Genomic DNA, 27,774 nt, shown 5'->3' on the forward strand with positions numbered 1-27,774 from the left:
CCCTTCTCAAAATCACCGAGCAAATACTACTTCAGGGTTACTGAAATGGCAAAAATTCTGCTAATACTGCCGTTTAACATTCTATCAGAAACATCAGAGTTAGAGTTAGAGTTTGTAAAATTCCCTTAGAGAAAACTGGGACAAAAATGGTTCCTCAGTCAAAACTTCTAATTATTTGCTTTAGTGAATAAACCATGAAGTGTGTGACTTTGAGGAGCAAGGTAGAGATAGTAAAAGCAATGATGAGAAAAACAACGGTAGCATCAATGCTGACAGTTTGTCTGAGGTGTACAACACACTGTGCTGGGGTACAAGGAGCTTCACCCCATTTGATAGGTCCATCGAGGTTCAGAGATGGTCATTAATTTGCCCAAGGGTTACACAGCTAGTACATGCTCCCGTATTGCCCCCACGTGTCCCAGGTAAGAGGCAAATGATGAATAATCTACAGAGATTAAGTGGCAATGGCTTATTTCATAGGTGTCAGCAAAAATCTAGTTTTATCTTGAAAATCATGCAAAATGTGTATTATACTCTATAATATAACCTTGTTATCTTTATAGTAGAGCAAACATGTTAAATTATTTATTGACTGAATTATTTAACTTTTCTCTCCTAAAACTGACACTTTGGAAAGATGTGCCTTGTCTCTTGGCTGTGGCTTCATAAACACTCCCCACGCAGCCACATGCTGCTGGGAGAACATCAGCCCAGTTCAGGAAGCCCAGGTCTGTCTGAGTCCGGGGAGGGGAGGGGGGGCAGGGGGATTACTTATATGTGGTTTCAAGACCTGGTTCAAGGTAGCACAGAATTGTTTTTTAACCACAACATAAGGTTGTGAATGCTGACACACTCATAATATCCATTCATTCATTCATTCATTCATTCAACAAAGAAGACACTGGTCAGATCCAACCGTAGGGGGGCCCTGACCCAGCACCAGAGCCCCCAGCCCCCAGCAGCAGTAGGGCAGATGGGACTGGCCAGAAGTGGGGCTGGACCCTACCCTGCCCGCAGCCCAGGTCAGAAGGGCCGGTCTCACTGACCTTATGAAGGTACGGAAGCCTGTTGGTCCTAACTTCATTGTCCCCTTGATTCCCAGGAACCGGATAAACAAGTTTGCCATCCTGTCCACCAGGCGCAGGTAGTTGAACTGCTTGGCATACTTGGGGAACACCTGCTTGAGGCAGATGGAGGGCAGGTGGGCTTCAGGTTTGGGGTTGCCTTCCGAGGTGATGGGCAGATCATTGTCGGAAGGATCTTCCTTTCCGGCTGGTGGGTTCTCCAGCTGCTGAGACCTGAAGCACACAAGGGATTAACAATTGAACCAGCTGGAGCAGGCTTTACAGCACAGAGAGACTTTCTCTTGCACAATCTCCTTTCCTTTAGAGTTACAGAAACCTCGGGAGGTGGGTATTGTCACCATTTTTACTGTACAGACCAGAGAACTGACTTCAGAGAAGCGACCTGCCCACACTCACAGAGCCAGTCCATGCCAAAGCCAGGATTCAGGCCCAGGACAGGGCCTGCCCTGGAAACTTACGCTTCCCCCATCCTACCATCCTGGTTTCCCAATAGGACAACTTCCTTGACTATATGTACTCAGGATTCAAGAGAATACTCTATTTATTATGGAACCGCCTGGATTTGATTTTTAAACTCCTACTTGTGGGTAGTAATTGAATAATTAAGAAATATAAAAATCTCATTGAGGGTTGGCAAGAAGCCATAGGCACGGTTAAATGAACAATTTGCAAAGATACATCAGTTATCTGTTTCTAGGAATAGGCACAATTATATTTTCGGGCTTAACTATTTTCTTATTTGGAACTCGTACAAAAAATGGTTATATTGCTGTGATTCCTTAGTCAAGATGTTTTATGAAATTATTCTGATATTCAAGAAAATTCAACAGTGTTCTGGGGACACAAATGCTCCCTCCTGCAAAGGGGAGCGGCCCAGGTTCCCAGGGGGCGCAACTTTCCGGCAGCCAAACTGGCTTCATCCTCATCTCCTTCAACTGGAGGCAGGAAGTAAAAGTCAGGTGGTTCCTTCTCAGATGAAATGAAATGCTCTCCTATTAAGGTTATAGGAAGAAAGATGAGAAAAAGCAAGCAGCACTGCTGATGGAAGTTAGCGCTTAAGTTACTAGATAAGTGGTACGCACCGACTTTGTAAGCACTCATTAAGTTGATGTTAAAGGGAAGATTCGGAAATGTACAGTGTGAATACACTTAGTGACCAGGGAAACAGCTCAGAAAATGTGTCAATCGACACAACTGTCCCACCTGCACGATCTCGTGTGCTCTTCATGCAGCCCCGTGAGGTAGTCTGTGGTTATTACACCCCTGTTCCAGGTGGAGACACTGAGGTGCAGCAGGGTGGGGCACCTCTGCGCCCCAGCTGGCCCCGAGTCATAAACCCGTGCTTCTCACCAGTGCTCACTCCATTTTGCCATCATTACTCTGCAGCACATCACATGCACGTCGGGGCTTACAACACCCTAAGTACTGCTATTTATTGTTTGCTTTAAATCGTTTTTATGGGCTCTAATAGTAATTCATGCCCTTTGTAGACAACTTGAGAAATGTATTACGGAATCAAAACCATTTGTAACCCCATGAGTCAGGGATGAACTGTGTTAACGTTTTGATTTATCTGTCAAGTTAGGATCACATGACGCACAGTTAAAATCCTTCTTCTTGCACACTGTAAGTATCTTCCTGTGGCACTGAACATGTTTTCAGGAGCTCAATTTCTCATGGACACGCAATGCTTCGTAGTGTGCCTGAACCATCACTGAATTAAGGAGTGAGTGTCTGCATGGCCTGTCTTTGACTAAACAGTCAGGTGACCTAAGTGATGTGCTCCCTCAGAAACAACACGTGTGACTAGATGCAGCCTTGGTGTCATTCTGTCCAATGACATCATCGATTTCCTTTTATTATGGTCTAATGTACATAACACTCACTCACCATTTTTAAGTATTTGAAGTGTATGACCCTATGGCATCCAGTACCTTCACAATGTTGCAGAACCCTCTCTAGTTCCAGAACAGTCTCACAATGATGTCATTTTAGAGAAGAAACCATAATCCTAGGGAGACATCAATACCAACGGGCCATTTAATCAGCAGGCCCTCCAGCGTGGTGGCCTTAGCTTGGTTGTCCTGGTGATGGGGACCTCTCAGGTCTTCCCGATGGCATGTTAGAGGATGTCTCCCTCCAGGGTCAACAGCCTGCGTCCCACCTGCCCCCAGAGCCTTTCATGTTTCTCTCAAGGGCCGCAGCACGCAGCGGATGGATGAGCACCATTCCCTTTCTTCTGCATCCCAATTAACAACCTCAAGATGAAAAGGGCCTTCCAAGCCACAGATGCCATTTTCCTGGACTCAAAACCACAGATTCAGGGGGAAAGGGTTTTACTCGACTGGAAGAAGGTAGTAAAGATATAGCTGATATATAAGAGGAAATAAAACAATGAGGAATAGTATCTTTGCTGGAGATAATTTCAGTTATCACATTGAGATCCAGGTTATCACAAATACTATAAAATCTTGTTTTTACTTAATAGCACTTTAATGGAAATGTCGGGCTTATGAAATAGAAGTGATTAGTAAAAAATATAAATCAAGTTTATTAGTCCGTTGGGGCAGTTTTTTAAAATTGAATTTGGTGTATCCTTGATTCATTAAAATAGGGGAAAGCATCTCAGAATGGTTTATTATCGTTTTTCAATAAAATGGAATTATTTTTATTAAAACTCTTGTGAAAAAACACCTAATCTCTATTTTGCCTGGCAAGCAACTGTCAAAAATCACCAGTATTTACTGGGGACCTGCTACATATATTTCAAGCATTGTGCCAAGCAACATATCATTTCATTTGCCCCCTCATAACAATTCTAAAAGGTAGGTAGAAACTGTTCCCATTTCACAGATTAGGAATCTGATGCCCAGAGAACCTGAATACATGCCCAACATCACAAATCAATAGTGGAATCAGAGGTTATACTAAGGACTGTCTCACTAAACACTTTATATTTAGTTCACTATATAATTCTTATGCTAATAATTTGATTGAAATCAAACCAAAGACTTTTCTTCTTCTGTATAAGCTGTGTATATTCCCAGAAATTAACAACAGAGAAAGGCAGACAAAGCAAGGAAAAGTTGCCGATTCAGGAAAGGCACTCGAATTCTCTCAGAGAAATACTTTCCGTTTTTAGTTAAGCATCCCTTTGACAATTTATTCATTCATGAACCACTCCGCAAGCACTTACCTGTCCCTGGGGCCTGGGACACATAGGCGACGTGCACACAGTCCAGAAGCACTTGACCCAGTGGGGAAAGACAAGCCCCATCCATTGTAATCACTGAGGAGGTGGAGGTAGCCACGTGAGTGTCCAGAGTTGGGGCCCAGAGCATGTGGAAAGAGCAGGTTTGCTGGGTCTCGGCAGGAGGCGGTATGCCTGAAGAGAAACAGGTGGGCATATGACCTGAAAGCCCATGTGGGCCTGGGTCTTATGGGATCTGGAATATCAGACAAGGGGGCTTGGATTTGGTGGGTTTTAGGGAGAGAAGTGCGGTGAAGACGAAGGAGTCTATCAGCGGGATGGTCCCTGATTGGGGATGGATGATGCCAGGAAGCTATTGGAACATCCAAGCCAATGATTCTGAAAGCACGGTCAGTCCCTGAAGCAACAGCATCAGCATCAGCCGGGAGCTTGTTGGAAATGCACATTCTTGGCTCCACTCCAGACCTGTGGACTCAGAACCTGTGAGCGAGCAGGCAATCTGTTTTAGGAAGCCCTGACCTGATGCTGATGCCGGCTGAAGTCTAGCTGAAAGATGACTGGTAACTGCTTGACCATGGGGGACAGAATGCCCTGGCTCATGTTCCCAGCGATCCTGTGATCCAGCAGGAGAGCCTGGTGGGCAGTGGGCTGCACTGGCCAAGGGAGGTAAGCGGGCTTCCTCCCCTATAATTTGGCTGAGACCTGTCCCCCCAGTCACTTGCAATTTCAAATGCACGTTGGCATTCTTGAGGAAACTGCTAGCTATGTGTGGCAGAAGTCCCTTAAATTAGCCCAGCAGCTCATTTAAAGAGTTGGAGGATGAAGGCACTAAAAATAAACATAACTACCATGTCGCCCAGCTCTGTCACTTGATAAATGTCTGCCATCACAGAGGCCCCATTTGCTTGATGGTGATGCTATGCTATTTGAAGAGAAGGCGACAGACTACAGAATGGGTGAAGCATGTGTTTCCAAACTGATGAGGAAAAAGTCTGAATGAGAGCTTTGTCTGATGTTCAAGTCCCTAGAAGACCTAGACCAGTGATGGTGAACCTTTTGAGCTCGGCGTGTCAGCATTTTGAAAAACCCTAATTTAACTCTGGTGCTGTGTCACATATAGAAATTTTTTGATATGTGCAACCATAGTAAAACAAAGACTTATATTTTTTATATTTATTTTATATATTTAAATGCCATTTAACAAAGAAAAATCAACCAAAAAAATGAGTTCGTGTGTCACCTCTGACACGCGTGTCATGGGTTCGCTATCACTGACCTAGACCCACACTGGGTCTGTTCCCACCTGCTCCCCTTCATCTGCTGGCCTCTGAACACTTGCCTGGCCACTTCCACCTCACTTGTCCACTTTCTTCCATAGCATCGCGTAACACCAACAGCGACACACAGTGTTGATGGTACTGGTAACACCTACCTACTATGTGCCAGGAACTGTCATTAAAAACAATTAATCTTACAAAATCCTATGAAGTGGAGTTATCATCACTTCCATTTTACAGATGAGGAAACCAAGGCACAAAGATACTAACTAAACAAGTTGTGGATCAGGGACAGAAACCCAGGATGCAGAGTTCCTTATTTCTAACTACTGCACGAAGCCGCTTCCATGCACGGGAGTAACCAGGCACTGAGCACCCGAGGGCCAGGTGGGTTACTTGTCACATCTCCTCTGACCCTGGCAATGAGCCTATAGATTAGGTACTACAAGTGGCCCCATTGGCCCTATTTCTCCTGATGAGAAAAAAATCAGCTTCAGAGAGGTTAAACCACTTTCTAAAGGCTACTCCGCTATTAAATGGCTGAGGATGAGGATTTGAGCCTGGATCTATTTGAGTTCAAAGCCCAGATGCTTTCCACCCTATCACGCTGCAACTCATCCTGGTTACACAACTTCTCTGAACTCCTCTTTTCCTCCCCTACAGAAGTCTCTGACTTATGGGGTGGTGTGAGGCTTACCAGGGAGAGTGGCTGGGAGGGTGCTGAGCCTAAGCCTGGCACACAACTGTTTAGGATAAAGCACAGCCTTTCTAGAAAGCGTCCAGAGGAGTCTGCTCAGAGGCTTGTAACTGCCCTCAGTGTGATGCCCTGGGAGGGACCCGCATTTGTCTGAGTGGGGCTGTTCCACTGTGATTGCCAAACAAATCAGCTATGGGCTCACACGAATCACTGACGCACAGTGTTTGTTGCGTTTGTGAATTAACGAAGGCCTGGCAGCAGCAGCAGATCAGGTCTCTGTCCCTGCTCGGGAGGATCCCCAGAGCTGCCTGACCCGGGTTCTGCAGGAGCATCTTCCTGCCAGGCCAGGCAACGCATGAACACAAGGACACTCACGAGGACGTACTCTATGGCCCCCATTCCCACTGACCAGAGCTCACTACTGTGGAGCTAGGAGGCCTTCAGGGCTCATGGGGCCCAGTCCTCTCATTTTCCGGATGAAGGAACTGACAACTCATTTTACAAAGACCTCCCATATGCTACTTTTCTAACAGGGCTCTGCTCTGCCCCTCTGCCCAGAGCGGTATCGCCACCTTGTCCCTCTTGCTCTTTGTCTCAGAGCTCGGGCAGTTAGTGAACTGTGCCGTCTCACAGGCCAGGGAGGGGTGCTGCCAGGTGGTCCGAGTGAGAGGCAGGGGGTGCTCAGGCTCCGTGCAGATCCCAGCTCTGCACTCTCCACCTGGGTGTCCTTGGGCAAGTCAGATAACCTCACAGCTTCAGTTTCCTCTCATGTAGACTGGGAATAATAATGGTACTAACCTTTAGAACTGATGTAATTACAGAGCAAAGGAATGCATGATGCTTAGCACAGCCTCAATACCTGTGAGACACCTTGGTTAGATTCACCACATCTTTGTCTCCCGTATGCCATCATCGCGAGAGGCCCCCGGTCCAGTCACCAGCCTCAAGGTGAGAGGTGGGCATACAGCTCTGGGAACTCAGGAAAGTATGGAGTTTCCTTAACCAATTTCTGACATTCTGCCCCGCCCCCCCCCTCCCCCCCAAAGCCCCTTTAACTGGACACCAGACAGTGGCCCTGTTCCTCTAAGCCAGGTCACCTGGGGAATCTCACTGCAGACTGCCTAAGCTTGGACTGCACCTGCCTCTTGTCCCAAGCTAACTAAAGCCCCACCATTTTCTCGGGCCTCACTGAACATCTGCCCCTTATCTGATACCATGGCTCTCTACTGAGGATTATTGATGCCACAAAACAATGCCACAAAGTAACTGCCTCTCTCCACATACAGAGCAAGTTGAACTGCGGCTTAGGGGGGCACTAGCAGTGACCTCATTTTCCTTTATGGGGAAGTCGAAGCAATGCCACTTGCTTGAGGTGGTGGCAAAGGCAGGCCCACTTCTCCTGACTCCCTGTCCAGAGCCTTAAAAAAAGAAAAAGAAAAAAGGAGAAAACAACATCACTATTGGGCTGAAATGCCAGACGCCAGAACTCTGACACTGAGGGAGAAGCTCCAGGCTCTCCCAGCCACTCCGGCAGGCAGGGCCAAGAATTCTTTTGCCCAAAAGGGTTGCCAAGTCCCTCCTCAGCCCTTTGAGTGCACCACCCGTCTCTCTGTGGACGATTAGGCTCGTGCTAGCTTCTTACAGAAGCCCAGAGAAGGATGTTTCAAACTGTGAGTCTTGTCTGTGCTGGCTGCCCAGGGCCCCACCGGGCAGGCACGTCTGGTCACTGCCTGCTTACTGCCCTGTCTTCCACATTGCACACCACTCCCTCCTCTCTTAAATGCTCGTTTCCAATTTCCCTTGAAAAACACTCATCCTTCCCATCTTAGATTCCATGCCACCTTTTCCAAAAAGCTTCCCAAAGCTATTGGAGATAGAAGCAACCATCCCTTTCTAGATAACCTTCCAGACTTTGTACATCATCATCATCAACATCATCATCATCATCATCGTCATCATCATCATCATCTTTTCTTCGCAGTCATTATCACGACTGAAAGGGTGATCTGTGCAACTGTTTGATGCCTGTTTCCTTTACTAGATTGAAAGCTGGGAGGGCAGGCAGTGCTCTCATTTATTATGACGGTGTTTAGCCTCAATACATTCCTGGCACATAGTAGGTGCTCAGAATATCTGGCAGTAAATATAGTAACTGTTTCAATGAGTTCTCATGACAATTCAATTAATTAGACACAATAATTGGCTCAGGTTTACGTTGGAGGACACCGAAGCTGGGAGAGTTAAGTGGGCTGCCTAAGTGATAAGCTGGAACTGAAACGGGTGGCTGTCTCCAGAGGCCACATTTTAACCCTGACACCACCACAGCCCTCTGCTTCTGGCTGCCGATTACTGGGAAGACCTGTCTATCTCTGGAGAACAGCAGGGCACTATGTGACAACCATAATCAGCGGTTGTATTAGCCTCTCTTTTACAACCTCCAAAATTAGCAGAGAAGGCCAACTTGGGCTTTCATTGTCTAGTTCTGCTAATGAAGGGATCCTTTTAATTACATATTCAGTGTCTATCTGCAAAACAAAGCATTTTAGTGTTTAAACACAGTTCTGTACCAAAGTCTAGAGCTGTGTGAATACAGACAATAGGGAGAAAACCATGTGTAGAAGTTATTTTTTGTTGAGACTGTAATTCTTTTTGGCATTCAATTTCTTCTAAACCTAGTTCATTTTCTACAGGGCTCCTAATTCTCCTTTGTATACTGTGTGCCCAGTGATGAGGATCCAGGCATTCAGTAGGCGTGTCCCACGTCAAATATCCTTCCCCCTCAGGTTTCCGATGAAATGGTAGCTTTGTGAATTTCACTTGCCACTGATTTGCCTTGAGGGTGCTCCCCACCAAGGGGGGCCAGTGCGTCCTGCCAGTCAACCCTACATTCCGGGTGTTGAATGCAAAACCGAAGGTGGACTGTGTCCCAGGGGCTAGTGGCGTTTGCATCCCTGTATAGGATTTGTACTAGTGTGAGTGAGGTTCATGTCTGAGGCAATACAGCCCTGACTTTGCATCTGCACTTGGTCAGGGGATAAGGAGAGTAACTCTTATGAGCTCGCCCTATGGGCCAGGAACTCTCCAACACATTAATTATCCTGGTTAGGCCACAGTGAGACCCTAAGAGGGAAATATTAACCTGCGCTCTGGAGCTAGACTGTCTGGGTTGGAATCCTGTCCCTAACAAGCTGGGGACCTTGGAAAGGGTCTTAACCTACGAATGTCTTAGTGTCTTTATCTGTTTCATGGGGATAGTAATTCTACCCCTGTCACAGCAGTGCTGTGAGAATTAAATGGGTGAATACATGCAGAGCATTTAGATCCATACCTGGCATGCGGTAAGCACTCAATAGGGGGTAGATGTTGTTATAAAAGCTAAAGTCAGGTTAAATGAAGTACTCAAGGTCACACACCTAACGGTATCATGTGATAACCTGGGTCGGTCTGACTTGTGTGACCCTGTTCTTTCTAGGCTTCAATAGAGGTTAGGGGAATCCCAGGGGTTTCTCTGCTGGCCCCCCAATAGGGGACTACAATCACAGCCTACACCCTGGTAGCGTGACGCACCCCACTCCCGCCTGACCTCAGTGTGAGCACACTGGTTTCTGTCTCTACTGCTCCAAACACACTGCTCTCTCAGAGTTGACCATGGACTTCCTGATAACCATCGACCTTGATCTTTCTCCAGCTCAGCTCTTCATAGCATCTGATGCAGTTGGACACTCTTTCTGAATGCATCTGTGCCCATGCATTCTCCTAGAGTTTTCCTGTTCTCTGCTCTTCCTCTGAGGGCCCTTAGTGGGAGGTGGTACCTAAGCCTGTCCTTGACCTGCTTCCTGCCCTGCATAGCCTCCTGGGGCCACCTCATTTACACACAGAGATGACCCCAAGATTCCCTTGTGGCCTGGCTGCCTATGTCCTGCTCACCCTTTTGCCCACAGCCAGGTCCAAATCCTGCTCGTCCTTGCAAGCTCACTTCAAATGCCAGGACAGGCCTCCCCTGGTCCCTCCCACCCAGATATACTCTCTTCCAATTTCCCACAGCACTTCCTTTCTTGTGGAATCTGTCATTTTCTAAACTCCCATTATGGCCACTGAAGCCCGTGGCTTCTTTCTCCCATAGACTGTGTGTCTGAAGAAAATAAATCCATTTTTGTTCCCCTCATAGTATTCTCCACTTAATAGGTGATGCAAAAGCAGATGTGCTGAGAAACGACTGTGTAAGATACATATTCTTTAGGACAAATAAATGAGGAATTTGGTGTCCTTTTGCCCAAAGGCAAGAAAACAGACAGGGTAATCTCTGGGTGTCATTTTCAGCTTAAGGTTCTATAAAGACATTGCTCAGCGTAATAATACAACAAAAGTAATTTATGGTAATAAGAATAATAGTCATCCTGGGTCCACTCTGTACTAACTGAATGGCCTTGGGGAAGTCGCACTATTGCTCAGCCTGCTTCTCTTCTGTAAAACTGGACGCAATGGGATGACATAAAACAAGAGGCAGGGGTTTGACTGGAGTGCTAGAGAAATGGTAGTTATCACTCACTTGACACATTTATAGCATACCCCCCTCAAAAATCAGGGACACCGAGCAGCACAAGCCCAACCTCCTCCGGGAAGATTTAACTGCCTCCTCCAGTCCACAACGTTCTTTTCCTTCAAGAACTTTGATCCTAACAAAATTAGGTTTAAAAAAAAATGCAGCTAATAAATTAGGCATGCATATTAGCAATCAGGTCCAGAGAGCAAGTCCAACTTTTTTCTTCATGCAATTTGAATTCCCCTAACATAGAGTTGTTGTCAAAATCCATTAAAGTATTTAATTTCACTTGTCATTGCACAATTCCCCAAGCAGACATCCAGACAGTTCACAGAGCTGTTTCTCACAGAAGTACTAAATGTTTAGTTATCATGGTACATCTTTTCAGCAATGTCTCCCTGATGGTTCGAGAGACTCTCAGAGATTGCTTAAGTTCAAGAATAAGGTTAGGGAGGGAGGCAGAGTTGTAGGGATTACACATCAAGCAGGCCTGGGTTTTAGCTCCAGTGCTGCCAATTACTAGCTGAGTGTCCTTGGGGAAGGTACTCAACCTCTCTGAGCATCAGTTTCCTCATTTGGAAATGGGTGCACAGGGTTTTAGTGGCACTAAATGGAACACCACATGTAAAGAAATGTGAAGAATGCCAGACATATCACTGGTGCTCAATACGAGACAATTTAAACATTCCCGAAATCAGGGTCTAGAGACTGCTGCACACTCGCCACCCCCTCAAGGGATAGCCTTAATGAGCAGTGTATTTATTGGGACAACAGTGGCCAGAATCACTCAGTCCTGACTTTCTTCTTTCACAGCAGCCTCTCCAAGCACCATTCAAACACATGAATATCCCACTTGACCAACTCACCTGGTGGGGATACAAGGTCTCCATGCCAACGGGCATGTGGTGGGGACTCCTTCTCCCAGAAAGAAAACAAAAGTAAGTCTGTCATCTGGTTTCCCTACTAATGAACAGTGAGCTGAAGTCAGAGCTGGCCTCTTCTTGGTGGTCATGGCAACGCTAACTGACCTACCCTGTCCTGCCAGGGAGCAAGGGGGACATTGGGGAGGTGGTGGTGTGGGGATGAAGGACCAGGTTCATGAGAGAAGTACTCTCATCTGTTAAAAAAAAACAAACTGCTGGTAAAAGTACACCCCTCGCCAGGGAATGGCGGAATTCCAGTTTTTATCATGTAGTCCTTTGGTGATAACTGGATGTAGAGGCTCCCAGAAAGGCCAGTTCAAACCCGTGAACGAGCAGATGTTGACTCCTCAGCAGAGAGAGGGAAAGCGCCTTTTGTGCCTTGTGTCATGCTCGGCATTTGGAGAACGGCGGCCTCGCACCTGCACCGGTGCCTCTTGTTACAGTGCAGTGTCCAGTCTATGTTTCCCATCTGTGGTCTAATGCAGCTGGGGAAGAATAAAGCAGTGTGCCCATTTTACAGGCAAGAAAACTGAGTGCTATGACCACAAACTGGTGAGGACTGACCCTTTCCTTTTCTCTTTCCTGATTAGCATCTGCCTCCCTAAAGGCTCTATCCATGACAGTGCTTCAATTCTTCCCTTCACTCTTCACTCTGTTTGGCTTTTAAAAGTCACCTTTTAAGTCCATCCAGTCAAATCCACTCTGACATCCCATTTGCATCCAAGTTGAACATGATTTGCTCCCCACCCCCTCTACCCCCTCAAACTGCCTCTTGCCTTTTTCATGTTGTTATTGGCAAATTCAGCCTCCCAGGGAGCCAAGCTCAAAACCCTCAAGTCAGCTTTGGCTCCTCTCTTCCTCACCCTAGTTTCTGGGGACCTGTACAGAAGGCTCCCACTGTCCCCTCTACATTCAGAGGCTCTGATTCAAATATTTTGGGGAATCGGAGCAGCGGAAGCAGTAAGTGCTGCGGTTCCACAGAGGCTGTGGAATCAAGGTGCCTGGGCTCTTGCTGATTTCATGCCTGTGTGCTAAGCACCTGCTCTCCTCTGATCCTCACTATAGCCTTTGAGGTTACCATGATTCTCATCAGGACTCCCGTTTTTGTATGAGACACAAGAGTGGTGATCCAATTTGCCCAAGGTCGTCTGGGTTGGCTCCTGGGAGAGTCCCTCAGGGAGGGCTTACAAACCTTGATTTCAGACTTCTGACTTCCAGAACTGTGAGGGATTGCATTTCTGTTTATGGTAACATCTGATGGTAGCCCTAGGAAGTCAATACATACGAGGTCTCAGTTTCCTCATCTCTGAAATGGGTAACCTCAGAGAGCTACTATGAGATCATGTAACTGAAAAGCAACTAGAATGCTATCTGGTGCACTGTAGATCCTCCATACGAGTTACTTGAACCAAAGTAAGAAATTCTGAGTCATTATCTTGGAAACTTCTCCCCAGGGCACCCCTGGCGAACTGCCTCTGTCTACAATATCAGGTTTGTAAAATGTTTAACTTCAGAACCCAAGAGCCAGAAGGAGGAGCCACAGGGAGTATCTGCTCCGAGCCCAGGTGTGGAGGATGAACGGAAGTCGGCAGAGAGGTCTGTGTCCTTGTGAGGCTGGTAAGTAAGTGTTGGCCCGGCTCCTGCTCTGATGAGCCTGTCACAGTGGGTTTCACAAAACATCTGTTTCAGGAACAAGCCTGTTGTTTCAGGCAAGCTCTAGAGAAAATGGTATGTTTTTCCTATACTCAGCCATGACATGTTCACTGGAGCTGAATATTTCTAAATGTGACCAATATCTTAAGTGGCAGAAGCCCATCAAACCCCTTGAGAACACAGATTGCTTGTGGGCAGCCCAAGCGGCTTGGCTTCCTTGGTGCCTGCAGATCTACGGCAGCTAGCAGTTGGGGGAGGTGGAGGTGGGGAGTAGCGAGCTCTCTGAAATTGGTCCCTCTAAAGGTGATGCTTAATTCTGCAAGGGAGTCAGGTCCCCGAGCTTCATGCATATGGATGCCCGCAGCGGTCCAGTGATAACCTGCAATTTCTCTCCCCACGTTAATCGGCTGCAGTTGGCCGCTGAGAACTCGAGTGGGAAATGCACTGCCTGTGCACATATCAATGATCCCTGGGACTGAACTTCGCTGGACTTAACTTAATTCCAACTCAGATAAGAAAGCACCTGAGCAGCATCCCATGTGAAGTGAGCGGACCGTGCCTTGGCATGAGATGGAGAGAGGGCCAGAAGGCAGACCAGCAATTAGAATGTGACAGACACTTTCCCTGCAGTCCCGCAGGTGAAGGGGGGATGTGGGCCAAAGAAGCAAACTCCTCCAGATCCTCCAGGCAGAGGCTCCTTGGGAGCAGACACAGAAAGCTGTCTTCTCCTTTGTCCCTGGGGTAGGGATGTGATCCGAGTAGAGTGCTTCCGCCCCTACAGGCAGATCAAGCCCAGAATACGCCTGCCTTCACAGACAGTCTCCTCCGCCCCGGCAGCTGGCGGGTGTGCTCCTAGCGAGTCCAGCCTGAATGGCTCTGGGGTGGGGCGGCCGGGCCCTGGGGTGAGCCATGCCCACTTCCCAGTGAGCCCGGAGCTTCCCCGCTGCAGAGTCTCCACTCCTATCTTTGCAGCCTTGGCCTCCAGTCCCTACCCCACGTCTCTGGGTTCCAGGCTCCTCTTGGTCTCATCATTGACCCCTTCCTCACCAGTCTGCTGCGGGGGTCCCAGCATGCCATGGGGGCAAGGCCATCCTGTGACCTCCACCATTCTGCTTACAGACACCCCCAGCCCTCCAGAGCCCCTTCCTTGCTCCACTTTCTCTATAGCACTTGCCACAATTAATCAGAGTATAGGTTTTACTCATTTATATTTAGTTTATTGTCCATCTCCTGCCCTCTCACCCTGCAGCCTCAATAAAGAGGGTCAGTTTCACAAAGGCAGCGGGTTTGATGGCTTTGTTTATACTGACTCCTCAGTGCTGGCACACAGCAGGTGCCCATGAGTGTTGGCTGAGTGAGTGAATGCATCAATGGCTGGCCCCTCTCTGTCTGCAGAATGGAGTCTAAACTCTCTGGCCTGGTCAAGTCCTCTCGTGCTCTGGCTGTGCCCCTCAGCCCCGTGCCATACCACATTCCCGTGTAAACTCCAGCCAGACTGCACTGCTCACCAAGTCCTTCTGTGATGTCCCAGCCTCGGCCTTTGCACGTGCTGTTGCCTCTGCCCAGAATGTCATATGTCCCCTCGCCGCACCCTTCTACTGGCATGGATGCCCTCCCCCACTACCCTCATGGCACCCTATTTCTACTTCTTTTGAAGTCTTGCACGCTCTGCTGTCATTGCTCATTCACTCAGCAGCTGTTTCTAAACGCCCGGCTCCGCAAGGGCAGGATAACCTCACTCACTCTCGATTCTCAAGGCACGCACCAAGCACACTGTAGCCGCACGGCTAACGTCTAGGGGGACATGAGCCAGCTCGTGAGTCGCCACTGCTTCAGGTGTGAGAAAGGGGCCATGCCGCTCCCGCGGGAACCCGAGGATTAGAAACAAGGTACAGAGTGGGCGGCACCGACCACTGCTCCTGGCACAGGGGGGCCACTGCACACCTAGCAGCTCAGTATCGGCACTCCGATGCAACAGAGGGATCTGCTGTTAGAGCTGCTGTTTCCACTGTTCTAGAAGCCACCAGCTGAGGTCCTGGCATCATTCTCACCTCTGGGGGCCACCCTGAGAAGTGTCAGCTCCAGGGAGAATTCCTGTCCTTTGCTGTCTTAGCTGTCACATTCTGGCAGCTTGCCCACTGAGCAGAGAAGACCTCTAAGTGCTCTCCTCAGAACTGACTGTATTTATAAGCAGCATGCCATGGAACTGAAAACTTCTGGCGCCTCAGGGACCAACTGTTGGGGATCTGTTGTTTTCCATCTGAGGACACAGGTTCAGAGAGGTTGACCGACCTGCTCACAGGCTCACAGCTAGGTAGGGGTTTTGCTTCCTCCTTCCTTAATGCAGAATTTTAATTCTTTCTGGTTGAACCTAGTGGACCTTAAGGAATTGATAGATTAGTCTAAAACTCTCCCTTCGGCTAAATCCTGACCATATCATCACTATAGTAATCACTTGAGACAGAAGGAAACCTTTTGTACTTCCATAATCTTCCCACAAGCAGCATCAAGTTCACTTTAGATGCTGGGAAACTTTTCCCAGGGACTGTCTCTGCTATGCAAACAGAACAGATGTGACTCTCAATCTTCTCAGTCCTGGCCCCCTGCGCAAATGGCCTGCCATCGACGGAGGGATGGCAGTGTCCACCAGGGCCACAGCCACAGCCACTCTCCCCCTTGCCGTGGGCACAGGGGTGCTGTTCGTGGCTGTACTGTGTGGAGGGGGCGGCAGCGGGAGCCATGCAGGGTCTGGAGCTCAGGATGTTGGTGGAAGGAGCAGGAAGGTGAGCGAGGGGTGGCCCCAGTTGGAAGTGAACCCAGAACCCCCTTTCAGTGGAAGGGAGCTGTGAGTCATCTGCCACTACCAACAGACTAATGCACAACCTCTGGCCCCGGAGGAAAGCATTACTCCTAATGATTATTAGGTGTAATGACTAATTAGTAAAAATAGCTACCATTTACCAAGTGCCAACTGATGCTTGGTACTTAAGGCATATTATTTCTTTTTTCCTATTTTATGCTTCTTATTTATTTTCTATTTTTCTCATTATAAAGTCAATAGATGCTCATGGCAAAAATATTTAAAGATACCGAAAATCAGAAGAAGGAAACAGAAAGTCAAGCCAGCCTTTGTCTTGCCGCCCACACATTGCCACTGCTCCCAGGTTGGTGTCTTCTCCCAGGATGGCTCTCCGTGCCCCTGCCTTCCCCAAGTGTGTGTCAGTGTGCGCAGCATGTGAGATTTCACATGGTTGTGATCTCCCTTCTACAAAAAACTATTTTTAACTTGGGTAGGGTATTATTATCTCCTTTTACAGATGAGGATCCTGAGGCTCAGAGAGTGCAAGTAATTTGTCCAAAGTCACACAGCAGATAAATGGCCGAACAGGGACTCATGTCGAGTCTTTCTTTTGTCAAAATCTTTCTCCCCTCTTGCCAGGCTGCTTCCCACTCATTAAGGAAGAACTGGGAATAGGACCATCCCCTACTGAGAGGCGAGAGGCGCACCTTCAGGTGTGAGAGATGCAGAGTGTCCCAGCTATGTGACCTGGCTGTGTAGCACCTGACTATGGAAAGCTTCGACAGATGAAGCTTTGCTGAAGGCATTCTGTCAAAAACTGGAGAGATCTGTGTTTTCTGTATAGATAGATACATGGAAAGCTGAAATCAGAAAGCACAGGAACTATTTTTTACAAGCTGTTTCTCACAAGACAAATACAAGTAACTTCTACAGAGCGGCTGCAGGACGGCTGGCCTGGGGGCCTCCTCCAGCCCCGCCAGCCAGGCTGTGAAAGGGGACACTACATACCCGTGGGGAGGGCACGGTGATGGCCTGGGTCCCATGCTTTCTCAAATGGCCCGACAAAGCTGTAGGTACCAAACGTCTTTAAGTGGGCAGCAAGCAGATAAACTGGGCACAGGGCTGACACTTGGCAAGGAGCTTATAGTTGAAGCAGGAGCCATCTGAGAGCAGAGAGCTCCAAAGGTGCAGACACAGATCAGATTCCTTTCAGATGAAAGAATTCATGATTGAGAAGAAAAGTTGGGGGGGGGGGTGTGCCTAGGTCAGAAGCAAATGGATGACAGCCCTATGCGCATGGAAATAAAACAGTAAAGACAGAGGACGAAATACTGTATCTTATTGTTACCTTACACAGCTCCCATTTAGGAAGAGTAAGTTGCCAGGCTTTACTCCCCAGACATATTCAGGAGCTTCTCCCTCAGTTTGAACGAGACGACTGGGACAAGTCCTGCTTTGCTGCAGAAAAGGCTCAGGACGAGCCTTGTTCCTATGTGTCTGTGTCTGCGTGTGCTTCTGTGGGTGTGAGTGAGTGTGTGTGTTCCACTTCTGCACACTCAGTTACTCTAACTGAACAACCAGCTGTTGAACCCCATCTTCTGGATCAGCCGTGGGCAAACTACAGCCCGCAGGCCGGATTCAGCCCGTTTGAAATGAATAAAACTAAAAAAAAAAAAGACTGTATCCTTTTATGTAATGATGTTTACTTTGAATTTATATTAGTTCACACAAACACTCCATCCATGCTTTTGTTTCGGCCCTCCGGTCCAGTTTAAGAACCCATTGTGGCCCTCGAGTCAAAAAGTTTGCCCACCCCTGTTCTGGATCCTACCAGAGTCACATGATTGCTGTGAGTGTGAAATGCTTGGTGCTCCCACCTCGGGGCAGTGCTCAGATACCCACCCCTTACTAGCTCCAGGGGGCTTCAGCCTCACATCCTAACTCCAGGCCAAGGAACCGCCCCATGGGCCCACTTCACCCAGGTAACTCCTCTCCTCTTGACCCAAAGCCCAGCCACATCTCTTAGCTCCCTTGGCTCACTCCCAGCTTTAGTGGCCAACCTGCTCTGTGCTGCCTTTCTCTCTCCCTCTTCCCTCTTCCCTCCCCAACTCCTAGGTCATCTTTTTCTAATTATTCCCAACAGGAGGGACTCACACTTCTCATTGGTGGGAACAGACATGTCCGTGGTTGCACAGAAAGGTATGTGGAAGGAAAACTGCAGGTGCCTGGACTTCAGGGAGGAGCCTGGAGGACCTGCAAGGAGTACAGCACAGACCCTAGTGCCGAGGAAGCCCCTCCTGTGCCGTTGGGAGACATCCAGGTGGGGTTCAAGTCCCAACTTTGCCACTTAGATGCTGTGTGACTTTGGGCAAGCCACTTAAATCTTCTGATCCTTTTTCTCATCCTTAAAATGGAGATAGCTCCCTTGCAAGGTTGTTGTAAAGACTAAGTAATATATTATATAAATCAGGGGTTCTCAACCTGTGGGTCGCAACCCCTTTGGCGGTCGAACGACCCTTTCACAGGGGTCACCTAAGATCATCCTACATATCAGATATTTACATTATGATTCATAACAGTAGCAACATTACAGTTATGAAGTAGCAACGAAAATAATTTTATGGTTGGGTCACAACATGAGGAACTGTATTTAAAGGGCCAGAAGGTTGAGAACCACTGATATAAATACATATAATATATAAAATACGAGGTTATATATTATTTTGGTAAAATGTTTTAGAACACTCATTTTACATACATACACACACAAACACACACACACACGTGTAGGTATAAACAGTGGCTGGCACAGAGCAGTCACCAAGCTCTCTGGGCTGGCCATGTCCACACTTCACAGACCTGTCGAGGAGCACAGATGCAGTGATGTGGTTAAAAGGGTCAGGGGGTGGGCAAATGTAAAATATTTAAAGAAGACACTGAGGTGTGTGCTCTTCTGTGCTTGAATGGAACAATATCTAGCCCGTCATTTACAGCTAGGGATCCGCAGGCTTCCCCAGCACGGCTCAGGGATACTAAATACAGCCTGGGTTAAATAAACAGGCCAACTTCACTTCACACTCCTAGTCTGAAAAGGAAACCTAAACTGCTTGAATTCCCACATTCATGACAAAGCTCTCTGGAAACAGCATTGGAGAAAATCTAACAACTAAAAATATCTCCATCTTGAATAACAGTCATCAAAGGGACAGTGACAACTGCTTGGTTTTTATGTATGACTAGGGGCCCAGTGCATGAATTCATGCACCTTGAAAAGAACTGTGGGCCGTGAGGCTGTGGTGGGCACAGGGGTGAGTCTTGGCCCATCCTCCATGCCCCTGCCCGGCCCCTCCAGCCACAGCCCCTGGTCCTGTCTCCTGGCAGCGCTGCTCCTGCCACCAGATGCAGAGCGATTGGAGCTGGCGCCAGCGCCAGCAGTGGATGTGAGCGGGGCTGGCGCCGTGTGTATGCGTGGTGGCTGCTGCCCGATCACTCCCGAGGAGCAGGGGGAGGTGGAGAAGCCCTGAGGGGCGATCAGGGCCGGCAGCCGCTCCCACCTGCTGATGGTGCTGAGCAATCGGGGCCAGCACTGGGCGCCAGCAGCAGGTGTGAGCAGCGCCTCCAGCGCCAGCAGCAGGTGAGAGTGCCAGGCGGGACCGCGGCACACAGGAGCAAATAATTTTCAGTAACCACCAGAGGTTCCCGCGATGACAACGACCAGTGCCCCACCTTGGTCTGGCGTTCCTGCTCACCTGCTCCACCATTCCGCTGTGGCCAATGCCCACCATGTTCCGCGTGCGCCCCCTGCTGGTCAGCACACGTTGTGACCAGTTGTTTGGTTGTTTCCCCTTTTGGTCTATTTGCATATTAGCCTTTTATTATATAACTAGAGGCCCGGTGCACAAAAATTTGTGCACTCGGGGGGGTAAGGGGGGGTCCCTCAGCCTGGCCTGTGCCCTCTTGCAGTCTGGGACCCCTCGGGAGATAACGACCTGCTGGTTTAGGCCTGCTCCCGGGTGGCAGAGGGCAGGCCCAATCCCTAAGTGCAGCACCTGGTCGGGCTCAGAGCAGGGCCGACTGGGGAATTGGGGCGCCGCCCCCTGTCATGCACAGAGCAGGGCGGATCGTGAGGTTGCGATGCCACCCTCAGTCACGCTCAGGGTAGGGCCGATTGGGGGGTTGGGGCACCGCCCCCTGTCACACTCAAGGCAGGGTCGATGGGGAGGTTGCGGCACCACCCCCTGTCACGCACAGAGCAGGGCCAATCAGGGGGTTGGGGTGCTGCCCCCTGTCACGCATAGAGCAGGGCCGATCAGGGGGTTGGGGAGCTCCCCCCTGTCACGCACAGAGCAGGAAGGATCAGGGGGTTAGGGCACCACCCTCTATCACCCACAGAGCAGGGCCGATCAGGGGGTTGGGGCACCGCCACTGTCACACTCAGGGCAGGGCTGATGGGGAGGTTATGGCTCTACCCCATCACACACAGAGCAGGGCCTGTGGGGTGGGGGGGTTGGGGCGCCGCTCCCTATCACCCACAGAGCAGAGCCGATCAGGGGGTTGAGGTGCCTTCCCCTGTCAGGAACAGAGCAGGGCCGATAGTGAGGTTGTGGCCCCGCCCCCTTTCACACACAGAGCCACAGGGCGATCAGGGGTTTTGGGCGCTGCCCCCTGTCATGCTGATCCTGGTGCCGGGAGACCTCGCAGCTCCACTGATCCCGGTGCTGGGAGGCATATTAGCCTTTTACTATATAGAATAGAGGCCTGGTGCATGGGCGGGGGCTGGCTGGTTTGTCCTGAAGGATATCCCGGATCAGGGTGGGGGTCCCGCTTGGGTGCCTGGCCAGCCTGGATGAGGGGATGATGGCTGTTTGCAGCTGGTCACACACCCTTCAGGGTGGGGGTCGCCACTGGGGTGCCTGGCCAGTCTGGGTGAGGGGCTGAGGGCTGTTTTCAGGCTGGGACTGAAGCTCCCAACTGCTCCTTTTTTTCTTTTTTTTTTTTATTCTGAGCCAGCTTTAGCTCTGAGGCTCCAGCTCTTAGGCCTCCACTCCTGAAAGCAGGTATCTGGTTTGTTTAGGTTCTACAATCGAAACTCTGTATCAACTCCAGGTCTGAGATCCTGGCTAGCTGAAAGCTGGTTTCTGGGGTTTTGTTTAGCTTCTATTTTTGTAACTATGTTTCAAACTGCCAGCTCAGAGTCCTGCAGCTGCAGGCAGGGAACATTGGAGTCCTCCATCACTGAAGCAAGCAAGCCTCATGTTAGTTTCAAGCTGCCTGGCTGCCGGCCGCCATCTTGGCTGGCAGGTAATTTGCATATCTTGCTGATTAGCCAATGGGAAGGGTAGTGGTCGTACGCCAATTACCATGTTTCTCTTTTATTAGATAGGATACTGAGCCTTTAATATACGCTCACCTGGAGCTCACCAGCCAGCCCTCGCAGCTGGAGTTCCACAGAGTCAGTCCTGGGACCTTGGGCAGTGGCTCAGCCCTGCCCAAACCTTGAGCCAGGCCTGGCCCAGCAGGCGGAACTGCAATTGGCTGAGCCCAGGGTGTTCTTTTAGCTTAAGCTGGGAATCCTCCAGCCTGGGGCAAATCTGACTTAGTGGCTACCAACCCCATTCTCATGGAGGTGGTCAACTCCACCCAACGGGGCTTCTGCCTCAGTGCCTGGTTGGCACTCCCTCCAGGAGCTGCCCATTAGGAGGAGGCCCTGACCAAGGTCCCCGCACATTTGACTGGGCTCCTTGCCTGCTTTGTCCACCAAGGAAGCAGGTCCAATTCTCTGTACTCCTGCATGTTAAGGCTTAGGGATAAGGATTCCCTAAGAAAAAGCATGGAATGGTGGGAAGTTTGGGAGAATGAAGCGAGCTCATGAAACCACGAGGCCACCAGTGCTTGGTTACCTGTGTGGACTAGTGCCTGGCCTTCCATGTTCCTCCTGACATCACGTGTCCTCAGCTATGGACCCAAACGATCCAAGTTTGGTTGGTCATGCTCTTCCACTTTGAAAAGTTCCCATCTCCTGATCTCACATTGGCTAGGACCTCAAATACACAGCTGGCCAATGCTGTATATTTCTACCCAAGTCCAAGTTGTGGGGGTTCTCTCTAATATCACTGGTTTTCATATTGTAATATCATGTCTCTTTGTAGAATAAAGAACTATGTAGGTAAGAGAAGAAAACCTTTACTCATCAGTGTGGCTCAGTTCAATTCCTGGTCAGGGCACATGCCTGGGTTGCGGGCTCCATCCCCAGTAGGGGGTATGCAGGAGGCAGCCGATCAATGATTCTCTTTCATCACTGATGTTTCTAGTCCTCTCCTCTCCCTTCCTCTCTCTGAAATAAATAAAAACATATTTTTTAAAAAAAGAATAAAACTCTCATACATAATCTCACTATCCAGAAATTATCACTTTTAATATTTGGGCAAATTCCCTTCCAGTGCTCTTCTAGGAATATAATTTTTTTCACATAGTTGAAATCATACTATATATACAATTTTGGAGCCAGCTTCTAAATTTAACATTTTATTATATGCCTTTTGCCAATCACCACAATTATTTATAAACGTATTTAATGACTGAACAACTATCTCTCAAACTAGTGGATATTTAGGTTGTTCCTGACTTTTCACTATTTGGGTGAACATTTTCACACAAGTCTTCCTCAAAATTTTTTATTATATCTTTTGTATAAAGTTCCAGAAGTGAAATTTCTGAGATAACAGAGATATTAACATTTTTAAGGCCCTTGGTATATAATCTGGCTTTAGTCTGTGACCTTATAAGTTATCAAGAAATAAATTCATAGTCACCAATTCAAAGCTTTGAAATCTATAATCTTTTGTTTGCCCTGAAGTTAGCTACTTACATCACAATAAAATAGGGTGACACGTTTTTCCATTAATTTCAACACAAATATGGGTTTAAAAATATTTCACATAGGAGTGTGTGAAACTAGAAGAACTGAGATTAAGCAATATTTTTCAAGTGACCCACAGTCACTTTCCTAATCATAGGAAACAGTCATTGAGATTTATATCTCTAATTATTCTTTTTTTTTTTTTTTTTTGGAATTTTTTCTTTTCTTTTCTTTTTTTTAAATATATTTTATTGGTTTTTCACAGAGAAGAAGGGAGAGGGATAGAGAGTTAGAAACATCGATGGGAGAGAAGCATCGATCAGCTGCCTCCTGCACACCTCCTACTGGGGATGTGCCCGCAACCAAGGTACATGCCCTTGACCGGAATCGAACCTGGGACCTTTCAGTCCGCAGACCGACGCTCTATCCACTGAGCCAAACCGGTTTGGCTTCTAATTATTCTTTATATCCAGCTCTCAAAGCTATGAATCCAAGTCTGAGTTAGTACCCTAAACAGCCAGCATTGGAAACAGTGAACTCTATTTTTGAGTTTCTTGTGTAGAATGTGAACTTGGGATGTCAGCTGCTCAAAATGCATTTATATAATAAATTTAAAAACTATATCTGTCTTCTCCATGAACCCTCCCCTGATTCCCTCAGGCAGAATTAATCACCCTTCCTCCCACAGCTTGTCGCTGGGGCCTCAGTTTGGGTTATTTGAGTTATTTATTCACGTTGCCCACTAGGCTGGGAGCTCCTAGCAGGCACACCTAGTGTGATTCCCAAGTCTGAGCACGAAGATCAACAAATAACAGGCACACCTAAATGGTAGGAGGATTGATTTTCAATTTGCCGGTAAGCACGTGGGTTGTGTGCTGCTAGGAATCTGGTGTAATGGATGGGCCCAAAGGGAAAACAGAAGGAGGTGCAATGCCAGCCCTGAGGTTGTCCATACAGCAATGGTCAGGAGACGAGACTATTTCTACTAAAAAGCCTGTGGTTCCAAAACGAAAGAAAAATTCATTCATTCTTTCCCAGATATTTATGGAGGACCTCCCAGGTAGTAGCATTGTGCTAAGTGATGGAACCCAGAGAGGAATACAGCAGTCCCCCCTTCTCTGTGGGAAATATGTTCCAAGTCCCTCAGGTAGTATCAAACGTTATAGATCAGCAGTTCTCAACCTGTGGGTAGCGACCCATTTGGCGGTTGAATGACCCTTTCACAGGGGTCGCCTAAGACCATCCTGCATATCAGATATTTACATGACGATTCATAACAGTAGCAACATTACAGTTATGAAGTAGCAACGAAAATAATTTTATGGTTGGGTCACAACATGAGGAACTGTATTTAAAGGGCCAGAAGGTTGAGAACCATTGCTATAGATACTACGGCTTTCCTCTACACACACCTGTGACAAATATTAGAAATTAGACACAGTAGGAGATTAACAACAACTAATAATAAAACAGAACAATAACAATATACGTAATAAAAGCTACGTGAATGTGTTGTGTCTCTCCGATAACTGATCTGATAATGGAGACATCTACTGAGTGAGTTAACAGGCAGGGAGCGTGTACAGCGTGGATCCGCTGGACAAAGGGTGATTCATGTCACAGCGGGACAGAGCAGAACAGCATGGTTCCCATCATGCTACTCAGAATGGCACACAATTCAAAAGCCTATTAATTGTTTATTTCTGGAATTTTCCATGTAATATTTTCAGAACACAGCTGATTGAGGGTAACTGAAATCACAGAAAGTGAAACCGCAGAGGAGGGGGGGGTGGCTGTGAGAAATCCTTTCTGCCGTCCCAGACTCGTGAAGAAATGATGACCACACAGAGGTTTCAGTGATCCTACTAAAAGGTTATCCATGGATGAGGGAAAGTACGCATGTCAAACAGAGGAGACAGTCTGGTCTCCCGTTAATTGGAGACTACCGCCTTTAGTTGATTATCTACAAATCATTCAAGAGTCTTTGGAGCAGTTACCATGATCCAGCACCTGCCGTGTCTAGGTCACCTGCTCACTCATTTCTATTTGGTAGTCACTTCCCAAAGAAAGGTAAGACCTTCGAAATCTGCTAAATCAGTGGTTCTCAACCTTCCTAATGCCGCGACCCTTTAATACAGTTCCTCATGTTGTGGTGACCCCAACCATAAAATTATTTTCATTGCTACTTCATAACTGTAATTTTGCTACTGTTATGAATCGTAATGTAAATATCTGATATGCAGGATGTATTTTCATTGTTCGCGACCCACAGGTTGAGAACCGCTGCACTTTCTTACCACTCGATTCTCCAGGGACTCTCACATATATGCTGGTTTGCCGTGAAAAATGTATTACTTTCAATCATATGGATAGTATTTTAAAATATACATATCAGGGAAAAAATGTCTGAGGCCTAGGGATAAAGATTCATTAAGAAAAAGCATGGAATGATGGGAAGTTTGGGAGCAAGACAGCCAGGGATAAAGTCCCTGTTCTGCTGGTTATTAATCCAATGACATTGATCAATATTCTCATCTATAAAAGAGGGGTAATGATACCTCCCTCCTAAAGAAGAAAGGTGGGGGTGGGGTTGGGATGAAGAAGAGGGCAATCTACAGGTTGGATGTGAATATCTAGTGCCCAAACACAGGGCCTGTGTATGGCTTACGGAAGAAGAAATCTTCTGGTGGGTAGAAGAATGAACAGGAGCCCAGGCATTGGGTGACTCAATTCATTCTCCTTGAACAGCCTCAGTTCTCCCACCTGTCAAATGAGCAGGCTGGAATAGATGACTCCATGGGCCCTCCCAGTTCTGAAGTTTTATCAGATCCCTTGTTTCTCTCTTCTTAAGTGTGTGGGCCAGGGGACAATTCTTCAGCCAAGAGCAGTGTCAGCACTGCCATCATAACGGCACTCATTCAGGCTTTCACATGTCCAGTGGCCTAGCTCCCTATTATAATTATAAGCAGAATAATCAGCACTTGCCCGAGAAAGTCCTGCCACATGCTGGTGTTTCATGAACTATGCAGAGATCCATCTCCCATTTTGCCAGTGCTGCACTGGGAATCCATAAAATATTGGAGACTAATAAAGTCATCTTTCATTTCAATGGTTGTTTTCTCCCCTTATCTCTTCACTTGTCTGTCCACACGGTCAGAGGTTTCTCCAGCTGGTTGAGCATCTAGTCCGAGGAACACGCATGCAGATGGTGTTTGTCCTCTAGGAGCTGGTGTTCAGGCCTCTCTCCTTGGCTTGTAGAGGGCCGTCTTCTCCCTGGTCCAGACTCCCTCTCCTTATAAGGATGACAGTCATACTGGATCAGGGCCACCCTAACAACTTCGCTTTAACTTGTTACCTTAATAAAGACCCTACTTCTAAATGAGGTCATGCTTTGGTACTGGGGGTTAGGGTTTCAACATACAGATTTTGGGGATGACACAATTCAGCCCATGATAGGTAATCAACTAATTCATTCATTTGTTTGCTTGTTCGTTCATTCTTCCAATCCTAATTGAGTACCTCACACGTGGCAGACTCTGCCAGGTACTAGAGATACAAAGTGGAACAGGGCCCTCCCCGCCATGGAGGACTGCGCTTTTGGCAGAGGCGTCACCCACACAGAGATAACTCGGTGTGGTGTGTCAATTGAGAGGTGGACACAGGGACATGGGGGCTCTGCTCACCCGAGACTTCAGGGCAGGTTCCTAGGCTTCCACGGGGCAGTGATGCTGGGGCCGCGAGGGTGAAAGACTTGGATAGAGCCTTCAAGGGGGCAGGCTGGAAGAGAGAAATGCCTGGATTCCATGCAAAGGAAACCACATGCTGAAACAAACAGGGGCGTGGGCAGAATGGGCCCAGGTCTGGAACTAAGGTAATGGAGGAGGAGCCTAAGGGGTACGGGCGCAGGAGAGCAGTGAGAGAGGAGAGATGAAGGGTAAGGGCTAGTAAAAGCAATCACCACAAGACTCCCGGGTAGCAGGGAAATCTCCCCCCAGAACTCAGGCACCGAACCACTTCCTCTATTTAGAACATGCTGAGTAGTTCTCAGCATCTCGGGAGTGGACGCTGGCTCTTATGATGTTCTGCAGCCTCAGCACTTAGGCTAGAATCTGGCATATAGCAGATGTTCAACAACTATTTCTTAGATGAATAAGTAATAGTAAGCATTCAGTAAGCACTAAGATGGGATGAGTTCCAGACACTAAGATGATCCCCAGCCCTCACAATGATTCTATGAGGCAGACATGATTTTCCTCGTTACAGATTAGGAAGGCGAGGCTTGGAAAAGTTATGAGACTTGCCCAAGACCAGAGTCAGGAAAAAGAACCAGGATCCGAAGCCAGGTTTGCCTGCGCACCATGCTGACCCTGCTGGATTCCCTCAAGGTCATCTCTCCTGTGACCTTTGATAAGGAATGCAGGGAGCCCTGACCACTGTCTCTGTTCTCCAGTCACCCGCTCCACCCCAGACAAACAGGCCAAACCAAAGCAGTCCATTTAGAGGGCCCCTGGCAACTCATTATCAACATCTCTTTCTGCTTGTCTTACCCTAAGAGCACTTTCCACAATACAGATCTCAACAGTGAGCCTTGAAGCTCCTGCTCTAAGTCATCTTGACTCAGAGTTTCATTTTTTTGAATCAGCCTGACGGCCTCTGAAAATGGTCAAAGATGAGACTAATTATTTCTTTAAGACGTACAGATCCATCCGTTGGCAAAAAGAAGTCC

General features: G+C 47.9%; 1 protein-coding gene across 1 annotated transcript in view; it reads right to left on the reverse strand.

Moving 5' to 3' along the window:
- TTLL11 (tubulin tyrosine ligase like 11) overlaps positions 1 to 27,774 on the reverse strand; it is a 190,068-nt gene that overhangs the window by 35,345 nt on the left and 126,949 nt on the right. Inside the window, 2 exon segments of the mRNA XM_036329905.1 lie at positions 1,047 to 1,298; positions 4,282 to 4,470. Coding sequence (XP_036185798.1) covers positions 1,047 to 1,298; positions 4,282 to 4,470 — 441 coding nt within the window.

The sequence above is a fragment of the Myotis myotis genome, unplaced genomic scaffold (genome assembly GCF_014108235.1).
Source record: "Myotis myotis isolate mMyoMyo1 unplaced genomic scaffold, mMyoMyo1.p scaffold_m19_p_12, whole genome shotgun sequence".
Lineage (NCBI taxonomy): Eukaryota > Metazoa > Chordata > Mammalia > Chiroptera > Vespertilionidae > Myotis > Myotis myotis.